Genomic DNA, 12,147 nt, shown 5'->3' with positions numbered 1-12,147 from the left:
AAAGAGTTCAGAGATAAGGTTTCATGCCTCTGGCTTCTGATGCTGTGTCGGGTTGCTGCCTCTCTGGGCTGAGGCCCTGAGAATGAGCAGAGATGCTCCAGATGCTGAGTTTGCCCTAAAAAGGTTACAGAAGTTTTGGAAAATGGGAACAAAATCAATGGGACACCCGAAGTGTTTAAAAATGGGACAGTCCAGTAGAAAACCAACCTTTGGCCCCTCACCTTGGCTGCTTGGAGCTGCTACTGTGGCTGCTACAGAACATGGCTCTGGACCTCCCCACTCAGCTTTTGGGGCCAGAGGAAGAAGGAAGGGATTTGAGGCTGTCAGTCAGGATGAAAAGAGGAGGTCAAAGTGAAGGTGTATGCTTAGCTCATCCTGTCCTCTTGGGCAGGGGGCAGAGAAGGGAAGAGGCTTTGAGAGACACTCCAATTCATTTAATTAAAGAGCATCTTTAATGTGGGGTCAACTTCTTGGATGCTGACATGGAGCCTGGTGCTTACATAGACTCACTCCAGTTGCAGCTGCAGAGCCAAAAGAGCTCTTGGGCACTTGCCTTGAACGTCTGTGGTTGAGAGGAACAGACTAAGACTTCAATACCTGGTGTACTTTGTACACTATTGATCTTAGCAGGACTCACGGGGAAAAAATAAATTACAGAGATGTCCTGATACTTCACCTCTGCTACATTTCTTCTGATTGTAAAAGTTCCACTTTTATTATTTACTTATCCATGACCTAATTGACCAGAACCCACCTCCTCCCAAATTCACAGCATCTCCACCCCAATTCCCCACTTAATTTCCTTTGGTACCTTTAATCATCCTCAGAATCTCCATTATGGCAACGTTTTTGCAGGAGACATCCCTGACTTTTGGTTCCAGCTCAGGAGAAATCTCCACTGGCAGCTGAAACATCTGTCTATCACACCTGGTGGGAAACAATTTAATGGTGTTTTATTTAAGGCAGAAGTACCTTCCTGTTCCTTGCTAGTGACAGCTGCTGCTGTCATGGGGCCTGACATGCCAATTCCTCCATAGGGGCTGTGTAGCACAGGCAATGGCAGGGTACTCTCATAATATCCTTCTAACTATGGCCAGGAGAGAGCAACCCCAAGGGTAAAAGGGGAGTTCATGCTCTTGCAGCTGGTACATTCCCAGATTTCTGTTGAGATTACCTGGAAGGGCTCTAGTCCACAAGGGAGACCTCTGGCTAGGGTGGCTATATTTCTTGATGTCCCAAAAGGGGACAACCTGAAAACTGCTGATGGCGGGGTGGAGGGGAGGGAGGAATACCTAAAATTTGCAACATGCTTTTAAAGTTCTTCTTTTTCAAAGGTGTTCTGGCATCCTGCATCACTCTGCTCGTCCCTCACTCACTCCCCAGCAGGTGTAGCTGCCTCCAAGCTCTACTCTCAGCTGACCATGCTAGAAAGCGGGGCACAGGAGAGTGGAGCACTATGGGAAGACTAGCAACCCCATACTGCAGGGCTCAGCAACCTATGCACTACAGGCTGGATCTAGCGCATGGATATGGTGCTTCAGCAGCATTCAAAAGGAGGCTTCAATTTAAGGGGTTAAGTTCTCCAGAGTGTTTTCTACCCAGAATTCAACCTGTCCCAACAATTCTGCTGTTGTGCCCATTGGAGATCTGGCTGCAAAACCACCCCAGCATCTCTAAGTGTGAGGGTATGAGAACCACATACCTGCTCGAAGTGCTCCTGACATCCTAGAGGGGAAAGAAAGAGAGGACCTGTGTCTGAGTCTCATATGTCATGCACATGTGGAACTCAGGATCACAGGAAAAGAATTATCCAATATTATGAGAAAAAATATAAATATAAATAAAATGAGAAAAAAATGACTATTCATTCCATCCAGGAAGGGAAACACAAGCTGCAGGTGCTTCCTCAGCCTGATGAAGGTTATTTATACCTGAAAGCTTGCAAAGAAGAATTTTTTCCAACGAGCAGGTCCAAGGAGGTGATCCTCCCCCTCTATATGACACTGGTCAGGCCGCAGTTGGAGTACTGCGTCCAGTTGTGGGCGCCACACTTCAGGAGGGATGTGGGCAACTTGGAGAGGGTCCAGAGGAGGGTCACCCGCATAATCGGGGGCAGCAGGGCAGGCCCTACGAGGAGAGGCTACAAGACCTGAACCTGTTCAGCCTCCACAAGAGGAGGCTGAGCAGGTATCTAGTGGCCTGTTATAAACTAGTCAGAGGGGACCAGCAGGCATTGGGGGAGTCCCTGTTCCCCCGAGCACTCCCAGGAGTGACTAGAAATAATGGTCACAAGCTGGCAGAGGGTAGATTCAGGCTAGACATCAGGAGGCGCTACTTCACTGTCAGGGTGGCTAGGATCTGGAACCAACTTCCAAGAGAAGGGGTGCTGGCTCCTACCCTGGGGGGCTTTAAGAGGAGGCTAGATGAACACCTTGCTGGGGTCATTTGACCCCAGGACTCTTTCCTGCCCAGGGCAGGGGGTCGGACTTGATGATCTGCTCAGGTCCCTTCTAACCCTACCAAATATGAAACTATGAAACAAGGATTTTCCCCACCTCACCTCCCACCTTCCCTGTGCAGGACTCTGAGATCCTTCTACATCAGCCCCACCTGAAGGAATGCATCTGCTGGCTGCAAGCACTTCCCCTCCATCTCCTTGATTAGGTTATTAAGAATGGAAATCTCCTTGGACATTTTAGTGATGTTTTCCTTCTGTATCGTCTCGATCTCCCTCTCCAACTCTTCCAGCTGGGCCAGCAGGAGCTGTTCCTGTTCCTTCAGAAACTGGTGCAAATGCTGAAATCCAGACAGAATTTTCTGCCTCTCAGCTTTTGTCCATTTCTTCATAAAAGCACACACAGAATGAAAAGCAATCATAAAAATGGTTAGGCAAGGAAAGGTGGAACACCAAAATACTCAAAAAAATCCATTGCTGAATAAACTACAGGAAAATTTCTTTGCAGACAGAAACACCCAAATATCCACTATGGTTAAAAGAGAAATAAGTTCCCATCATCACAGTCTGCTCAAGCATCACTGCTAGGGTGTTTTAAAATCTGATATGATGAAAATACTGTGGTATCAGTGGTATCTCTGTCAGTTAAGATGCTGAACAGTAGGATGAAGGACTCAGTCCTGCATGGAGACTGATTCCAGGGGCAACAAATGGATCACATGATCATGAAGAACTAGACAAGGGCCCAAAAACACATTGGGACACACCTGCATCTACCACCCGGCAGCAATAAGCACCTACCAGATATTCCTTGCTTCTCTCCTCTCCAGTCATTCTGAATGCCAAGAGCTTTTCTCTCTCTTCCCTAAGAGTCTTCAAATGAGCCTGAATTTTCTCCTGAAGAAACAGAAATGGTTTGAATGCTTTTTGTTTTGAGAGCTGGAAGGCAAGGGGGAGGCGGATTTTTTCCTAGCTAAACCCCAGCTCTTCAGAGCTCCTTGGAGAAATCTGTAGCCATGAGAAATCTGTCGCCATGAGGGATCAGTACATGGGCTGAGACTTTCATCTGCCCTTGAACCTCATCCCGGACCCTTGTAGTAACTGTACTGGATGGACTGAACTGACATTAACAGTTGAAAAACCACTAGCGATGCTGATGGGTGCTGGGAATGGCTGCCCCTGTCACTGCCCTAAGCTCTTCCAGCTGTAGTGCTTTCTAGGGACTAGGGCTGTGCAAAATTTTGCTGGGGGTTTCATTTTGAAGCTGTTTCGACGTGTTTCAAGCTTGAAACAGCAAAATCAAAATAAAATGAAAGGCTTCAAAACAGCTCCTAAACAAAACAGCTTCAAAACGAAAGTTTCGAAAAGTTTCAAGTTTCAAAGCTGGGCTTGCTTGCAGCTAAACAGAAAGTAAGGAGAGGGAAGGAGAGGAGGGGGGATGGACTGCTCTGACATTGACTGTGTAGCTGGCCAGCAACTGTGATCCTTCCCTGAGGTCCCTTCCAACCCCAGTGCTCTGGGGGAGCGACCCCCCAGAAAAACAGCATAAAAAGTTGTATATGTCATGAGTTTTGTTTATCACCACCTTGAGGTACAGTTTCCCAGAAACCCCTGCACCTATCTCCTTGAAACTTGGCAGGCTGTGTGGCCTCAGCAGGGGCTACCATGCCTGCTGTTTTCACCCCCCCGTGCCTTCACACTTACAAGTGACACAAGTTTTGCTCTGAACAGTTGAGGTGCAGTTTCCCAGAAACCCCTGCACCTATCTCCTTGAAACTTGACAGGCTTTGTGGCCTCAGCAGGGGCTACCATCCCTGCTTCTTTCATTTGAATCAGGAAAGAAACGACGTGATGGCCTATCAGTGAAACATCGAAACAGCATCAAAACAGTGAAAGTTTTGACAAAATGAAACAGAACAGTGCTTTGAAACAGCAAAACGAAACACTGTCCTTTTGAAACAGCAAAATGGAAGTCAAAACGAAGCAGTGCTGTTTTGCACGGCCCTACTAGGGACCTCCCTCCAGTAATTTTTCCAATGCTGCCAGGAGAACTGCATTCTGGGAGGTCCCCAAGGTTGTGCTATATGAGCACAGGGGGAGATGTGAATTGAACTAGTTTGCAAGTCGTCTGGTTAAGTGCATTGTAACACAGTGCAACCTGGCTTGCCTTAATATCCCCTGGAATTACTTTCTCTGTGGTCAAGCCTAGTCAAAGCAGCATTTGGCAGGAACATATATGTTGAATAGAGCTGATGCACTGTGCAAGAATCAACAGGGTTGTTAACACAATACAGATCTTTGTTGCAAGTGAGTCATCAGGGCCAAGCACCCAAGCAACAAACAGTTTCTAAGCCCCCATGGGAAACTCCTTTTACCTGCTGGGCTTGAGGATCTTTTCTCTAGGTGTCTCTCCCTCCTATTGTAAGGGCTGCCTGAGTGTTAGGTGCTGTTCCTGGGAGGCAGCAAGATCTAGTGGGGCTTGGGACACCTGGGACCTATTCTTACCTCTGCCTCTGACTTGCTTTGTGACTTAGGTCCCTGCCCCTCTGTTTCTCTTGTCTGGTCAGACAAATGTTGCTGCTCTACATGGCCCAGAACTATCAAGATGGGATCTTGTTTAGGGTCTCTAGGTCCTTCTGTGATGCAGAGGGTTTGTAGTGAATATTGCAATAGAAATAGTAATCTAGTATTGCAATAGAAACCAGTACCAATATATACACTGAGCAGCATCTGTCATACAAGGAAGGTTTCACAGAACAATTCCACCAACAGTGGAATAAGAGAGAAATGGAGCATACCAGAAAACACATGACAAAATTAACCTTGTATGAACTTCCAAAGTCATATTTACCCAAAGAACCTTGTCTGCCAAAGCTGTTATACGTATTAGCCCAGATACTAATCACCTACCTTGTGTTCCTGGGCAGCCTCCTTTATGGGAACCACAGTGTGAGCTTGATGAGCCTGGGATCTCTCACACACTACACAGAGGAGGATTTGATCTTCATCACAAAACAATTTCAAGGCCTCCCCATGTTTCTTACACATCCACTGCTCTTCTGCTCCATTGGCTGCCGGTGCCTTCAGCTGCTCAGCTATACTGACAAAATTTGCCAGCAGCCTGTTTGGGCACAGGTTCCTTTGTGGAAAGGTCAGTCTGCACTGAGGGCAGGAGACATCTTTTTCCTTTCCCTCCCAGCACTGGCTGATGCAGGCTCGGCAGAAGCTGTGCCCACAGCCCATGATCATCACTGGGTCCTTGAAGAACTCCAGGCAGATGAAACAGGTTATGTCATCCTGGAGATTTTCTACAGGGTTCCTTGTGGCCATGGCTCAGAGGGGGAGTCCAACTGGGTTAGTTTTGTCCTCCTCAGTTTAGAAATCTGCTAAACCCAAAGCAGACAAAAGGGCGTTTTGCTTCCTGAAACTGAGGCTTGTTTTCTGCTGGCTTGGCAGTAGTCCATGGTTTCAGTTTCGCTCTGGAATTGCTAATGAAAACTCTTAACTCTTTGCCTACAGACAGCAATCATCAATTCACAGAGAAGAACTGACTTAAGCCACAGCTAATAGGACAACTGGTTCTGTTATAAAAATCCTAAAGCTCCAATCCAGCCAACACTGTCTCACTTTTCTCTTGCTCAGCCTGCCATTGCAATCAGTGATTGCCCTGTGCAGGATCAGGGCCTGAAGAAGTGCTGTTGAAAACACCTTGACCGGAACAAACAACTGCTTGCTAAGGTAAGAACCCACATGGATCTGCTCGGGTGGGACCTCAGTAAAAGTATTGGGAATCTGGTTCAGTAAAAACAGCCCCGATCAGGGGGCACTTGTACATGTGACACCATTACCATGTGCACATGACAAAAATGTCATTTTGTGTGGCTTTGTACACATGGAAGAGTTTTGGGGGGTTAAAATGAGTCTGCATTGTTGCAAACTAAACTACATCCTGATGTAGTTTAGCTTGCAATGATGCATTGCAGCTGTTAGTCAGCTTGCCCACCAGCCACAAGAGAAGAGGGCAGGCTTCAGAGAAAAAAAGGATTGGGCCCCTCACTGCTTCTGGCTTCAGCAGGTGCCTGGTGAAGGCAGAAGTGGCAAGGGGCCTGATTTGTTTTTATTTTTATTTTTTTGGTGAAGCCTGCCTGCTTCTTCTGTGGCCGGGGGACAAGTTGCCAGCTGGCTGAGTGACCCCTGAGCTGCAGGGGACCCCAGTCCTTCCCTCTGTGGTGGTAATGCCCCCTGGGGCCAGCTAAACAGGCTGGTGGTGGGCCAGGTGCTGCCCCAGCTTGGGGTTGAGGAAGAGCTGGATCAGGCCAGATGCTGTGTCCAAAGTGGGGCAGCACCCAGCCCACTAGGAGTCCTGCCCAGGTGGCCCCAGGGGGCACCACTGCCGTGAAGGAAAGGCTCAGGGATCCCCACAGCTCAGGGGCTACTCGGCCTGCTGGCAGCTCGCCCCTTGGCCACAGGCAGGCTCTGCCGGAAAAAAAAAGGATTGGTCCCCTCACCAAAAAAAATCCCCAAAACCAGATCAGGCCTCCCACCATAAAAGTGATGGAAAAATAAAACCCTGCCATTTCAATTAAAAACCCACCATTTCAATGTATGGGGCATAGATTGCAACCCTGAGGACTAAGCCCCCATTACTTGTACAAGAACCCAGGGTCAAGAACCCTTTGTCCTGGTCACCTTACAGGATACCCAGGTGGTTCCAGCCCTGTAGTTGTCCCAGGCTAAGGGCCAAGATGAAATAAGAGTGAGGGAACAGCCAGTGGTGGGGCTGAGGGAGCTAGGCAGTGTTGTGTTACCGCCATCAGGTTTGTTAGGTCTGAATTCTCCCCCATAACATTTCCCCCAGTGAAACCCAGCTGGCCAGGATGTATGTGTTCTTTGACCCAGCAGCCGTGGAGGCCAACCAGAAGTCATGGATTCCATGTGGGGAGAAAGACAGGTAGGCAATGGTGTAGGGGACGTGGGGTGGGGTGGCAATTCAACAGAAAGCATTTAGGCCCCTTAACCATTCTGTCTGCAGGAGGGGCTTGGGGGCTGACAGTGAAGGAACTGCAAGAGTCCAGGGAGCAGCTCAGGAAGCAGAGATGTGGTGGGAAAAGAACAAAGACTAGAGATGCAGCTGTGAAGATTCAAATCACTTCATGGTCTAATCTGCAGCCAGATAAAATGTGGCTGCAAGTATTTGATCTCAGTGTGCTTGGATGCATGTTGCAAATCTCAGCAGGACTCCAGGGCTGTTAAATCCCTTCAGTCAGTTTTGCTTCTTTCCCAGCAGCCAGACACTGTTGACTAAGAGGGATTATTTTCAGAAGAATGTGGCAGCTTCTGGTTTTGTGGTGACCGAATATACAAAGTCAAACACGTGTCACTCACTTGCTGCTGCACTTTAAGAAGGTATATTTCTACTCTTATCTGGAACCAGAGCCCATGGCCACAAAACTCCTATATTAATTACTAAAAAAATCACCTGAAGAAGGATGTCTGTCATTTGAAAGCTTGTCTCACTCTATCCAACTATGCAGTTGGTCCAATAAAAGATACCACCCCCTCCCTGTCTCTCACATGAAACCATTAGTCATGTTCATTAACATTATTCAGTGCTTCTCTGGGACCACAAATCTTCATTGCACCTTACCAAGGGAGGAGAAAGCCAGGCATGAATTCTTGTTTTCCTGTAGATTTAGATATTAATTGATTCAATTGCTCCCCCACCCTTATTCTGGCCACTTTAACTACATTAAAGTACTACCTGCACTTTAACTACAGCTGGTTGAACAGTGCAAAACTTCAGCACGAAAGTTATTTGTGGATCATAGATTGGAATTTAATTGGCTGAACGTTAGTGGGATTCAGCTTCCTAAAGCATTTAGGTACTTTTGCAAATAGCTGCCCTGTGTCAATGACAAGAATTACCCCACTGCCCTTGGATCTTCTATTATTGTGCAGCTGACAGGTACTTAATATGTATGTACACATACTTTACCATCACAGTATCACTGACCTGGAAGGTTGCCTTCAGGAATCACAACATTGTTATTAGCTTAAGGGCTAGGGACAGACATTACATATAAACCAGTTTAAGGAACCAGAAACTGGTGTAAACCTATGTGACAGGAGGCCAACTCAGAGCTAGGTTTTAACATCCCCCCAACTCAATGCTCTATTATCAACAGGGGAGGGAGGGCACCCCTCCATAATTGCAGCATCCTGCCAGGGCCTGGCCACACCCCCCACCCTCAGTTCAGCACTATGTCTGGAAAGGGAGGGCTGCTGTAGTGCCCCCAGCTTCTAGAGTGAGCCACTGCAGGAATGTGCCTGCACTTCCTCAGTCCAGAGGAGATGTTTGTGTGGTTACAAACCAGTTCAGCCTAGCCAGGATAGACTAACCTGCAAAAGTTGAATCATTTCAGGCTCAGGCTTTTTGAATGTCTGTCCCTAGCCAAGAGATTGCCCAGTCTGTAAGACAAGAGAGTCATTTTAGTTCTCTATGCTCCCACCAACACACACACACACAGCCAATACTAGACCACAAAGAGGCATATGGTTGCCCATTGTTTACCTGCTGCCTCTGACCTGCTGGGCTCAAACATCAACAGGGATGACATGCCAGCAAGAGTACAAGGTGCAAAGTGTGAGCTATTGCCGCTGTGTGAGGGAGTCCATTGTTAACGTAGAGGGGAAGGAAAAAAAAGATGAGCGTAGACTATATGTTCTGTCTGCATGTTCCACTGCAGGATGGAGACTCAGGTCCTCCTGCTTCCAGCCTCAGCACAAGGACAGTGAAGCAGAGTGTGAGAAGGGCTGCACCACAAATTGGCATGAACTGCATCAGAGGCATGAAGTCCTGGAAAGCATCATCACAGAAGCAGGAAGAGAGAGAAAGGTGGGAGTGTGAGTTTTAGGAGAGGCAGAGGGGCTATGAACTCCTGGAGCGCCTATCTGCAGTAGTGCTGAGCTGCAAGAAGCACCTCCAAAATCAGTAATCTCCCCAGGACATGGTGCAAAGTGCTGTGCTGTGCTGTGCTGCAAGCACTTCTCAATTAGTGCTTGTGCTGTGCTGTGCTGCGGCACATGGGAAAGAAGGAAGGGTAAAAGAAAGCAAGTGGGGAGTGCAGACAACTGATGCCGCCTATGCCTGATGCTGTTTACCCTCACTGAAGGTTTTCCATCAAGTGCACCTCACTTTATTTAGTGGAGATTGTTCATTTGTGCCTTGCTCCAGTTTGATTTGGCTTGTCTTAGTTAGCACTTTGTTTGATGTAATATTTGTTATTAGGCTGGTTTAAGTATATGTGATTTAATTTGCATGGGCTGTGTTGTTTAAAACTAGGGATGATGTTAATTACTCAATGTCAGCTGGTCTGGCCATGCCTTGTTAAACTGTTCATGTTCTGGAGTTGCTCATTTTCAGTTCTATGCCTGCTGCCTGCTCAGAAATAATGAAAGGGGAAGCCAAGCAATGCCCCAGAGACCTTTCTGCCCTGCAACTTCATGGACTCTCACTTTGCTGTCACTGTCTGCCCTCCACCCACAGCTGCCAGGATTAGGTTACATTTAGTCTCATGTTTTAGGAACCTTCCCTCCCTGGGGCAGGGATTCAAGGGATTTATCCATCAGGGAAAGTTTCCCTGGCCCCATCTGCATGGTAAATTTATTATGCCCAGCAGTAGAGTCCATAAGCAAGCTGGGCTGTCCTCTGCAAGTGGCCTACTAACCTGGAAGCAGTTTAATCACCTTCACACAGTATTTCTGCTGGGTAAATTGGCACTGTTGAGTGATGGTGTTAATTTAACTTAGTTCTCCACCCAAAGCTAATTACCAGCTGCACAAACACAGCAGTGCTGCTGGATTCAGAGACAGGTAGCTCAGAGCAACTCAGCATGCTGATGGTTTCACTGCCAAGCATGGTCAGATGCCATGTTAAACCTGTCCATGGCAACCTCTCCAGATGCATAAAACATATCACATCTACCCAAAGAACCATGCTTACAAAACACCTGAATGTTGTTCCTGGTGAATAGGGATTTTTTCCCCACTTTTGTTCCTGATTTCTTTCAAACAGGCATTGGCCTTTCTGATATGGGTAGGAGATACTGTTGTTAATATCCTCTGTCCTGTCTGATTTGGAAAGGCAGGAGGGAGGCTCAGAATGAAGTTGGCCAACATGTCTGGGGAGAAACTGGTCACATGGAACAAAAATTAAAAAATCCAATAAAAGGACAAATTTCAAGGAATCTCAGTGGCATGTGCGGAAAGCTCATGTTCTTTTTAGAGGCTATGCAAACTCATGCACAGCAGACACAGAAAGGATCAAAGCCCTGTTTAGAGATGAGTGGCCATGCAGCTGTACACAGCAGATTCATATAGGGTAGTGGTGTCAAACTCCAGCTGCTTGGTGGGCCCATATTCCCTGTTTTCCAGCTACCTGTGGGCCACATCCATAATTTGTCACTAAATTAGGTAACATTTGACTTTATTTCTGGCCTGACTTGGTCTTCCTGTTGTTGATGTCAGGCCAGGAATCTAAACTGGAGGACTGTGGTCTTGAATTGGTGAGCCATAAATGCTCAATCTTCACCCTGGAGGAAGGGGTAGTGAGCTGGGGGGCAGCTGACTCAGTGCATTCCAGTTTCTCCCTGTTTTTGCGTCCAACAGGAGGAGGTTGCACCTTGGTGGGGAACTGGGTTTGCTCCTCTGGAGGCATTTGGCACTGTAGTGGTACGATCATGAGCCCTGGATAGCGAGAGAAAGTCCACGGGCTCAGGTGGTAGTTGAAGACAGAGCAGGCTTGTGAATGCAGGTAATGTTTCATCTCTTCAGGGTTGAAAGAAAAGCATCTGCTCCCTGTGAAAGGGCTGAGACCTGGCGAGGGGCTATAGGAGAAAAGAGTTGGAGTCAGGGACATGGCAGGTGAGATCGGGACATTCAAGACCCCGCCGCGCCCCGGCAGAGGGGACATGGCAAAAGGGCTGTGAGGATCCAGTTACACCCTAGGCCTTGTGAAGAGAGGCAGCATGATTGTTTCTGAGGGTTGATGCCTCTGGGGCCCACTGCATTGCGAGGTGCCATGAGATCCACGCCGCGCTGCCAGTCAGAGGAGCCGTCCTCCAGCTCAGGCACATCGGGCTTCCTCTCGCCGCTGTCACTCAAAGGTTCTTGGCCGAATGGCACCAGGAGCCCTGTGGGCAACGGGCTGGGCTGGGCATCCTCGGTGGGGGAGTGGCTGTCTAAAGGTGGGAAATGGAACCAGGCAGTGGGAACAGGCAGGGCACTCTGTGGCACGACACCCTTGGGCTGTATGTTAATGAATGGGTAGTTGGGTATCACCAGCTGGTTGAAGTTGAACTTGTGGGTGAACCTCTTGCCCTTTGTCTTGTGAAGAATCCTTTTGCTGAAATAGTATCTGAGTGCCCGGCTCAGCTTGTCATAGTTCATCTGAGGCTTATATTTCCTCTGGCCTCACAGCCGTGCCACCTCGTCAGGGTCCTTGATCACAAACTCTCCATATTCACCCTGCTGCCAGGCAATGACGTGACAGAACGCCTCCTTCTGCAACACCCCCCTCTCCTGCCAATGCACGTCCCATCCTGCTCCATGCCCCCCTCCCCGCTGCTCTGGGTCCAGCCCCGTTCCCCCCTCTTCCATGCTGCTGTGGATCTGACTCCACTCCACCCCCTACG

At 48.2% G+C, this 12,147-nt stretch overlaps 1 protein-coding gene, 1 long non-coding RNA gene and 1 pseudogene across 2 annotated transcripts in view; 1 reads left to right on the top strand and 2 right to left on the bottom strand.

Annotated features, from left to right (window-relative positions):
• LOC102378444 (E3 ubiquitin-protein ligase TRIM11-like) overlaps positions 1–5,878 on the bottom strand; it is a 7,927-nt gene extending 2,049 nt beyond the window's left edge. The window contains exons 1-5 of the mRNA XM_006020274.3: positions 5,366–5,878; positions 3,257–3,352; positions 2,611–2,841; positions 1,703–1,725; positions 812–927 (exon numbers count right to left, since the gene is read on the bottom strand). Of these exons, the coding sequence (XP_006020336.1) occupies positions 812–927; positions 1,703–1,725; positions 2,611–2,841; positions 3,257–3,352; positions 5,366–5,785 (886 nt within the window). The 5' untranslated portion in view covers positions 5,786–5,878. The remainder of the gene's footprint in view (positions 1–811; positions 928–1,702; positions 1,726–2,610; positions 2,842–3,256; positions 3,353–5,365) is intronic.
• On the top strand, positions 5,659–8,172 carry LOC112549720. Its single transcript, XR_003093229.1, has 4 exons — positions 5,659–5,741; positions 5,975–6,193; positions 7,314–7,406; positions 7,488–8,172. It is a non-coding gene; the product is annotated as an uncharacterized LOC112549720 (long non-coding RNA).
• Positions 8,173–10,027: 1,855 nt separating this feature from the next.
• Positions 10,028–12,112, bottom strand: LOC102369630 (annotated as a pseudogene).
• Between the last annotated feature and the right edge of the window lie 35 nt (positions 12,113–12,147).

Source organism: Alligator sinensis, unplaced genomic scaffold, assembly GCF_000455745.1.
Source record: "Alligator sinensis unplaced genomic scaffold, ASM45574v1 scaffold1097_1, whole genome shotgun sequence".
Classification (NCBI taxonomy): domain Eukaryota; kingdom Metazoa; phylum Chordata; order Crocodylia; family Alligatoridae; genus Alligator; species Alligator sinensis.
Note: the sequence above shows the minus strand (reverse complement) of the source record. Positions and strands in the feature narration are given on the sequence as shown.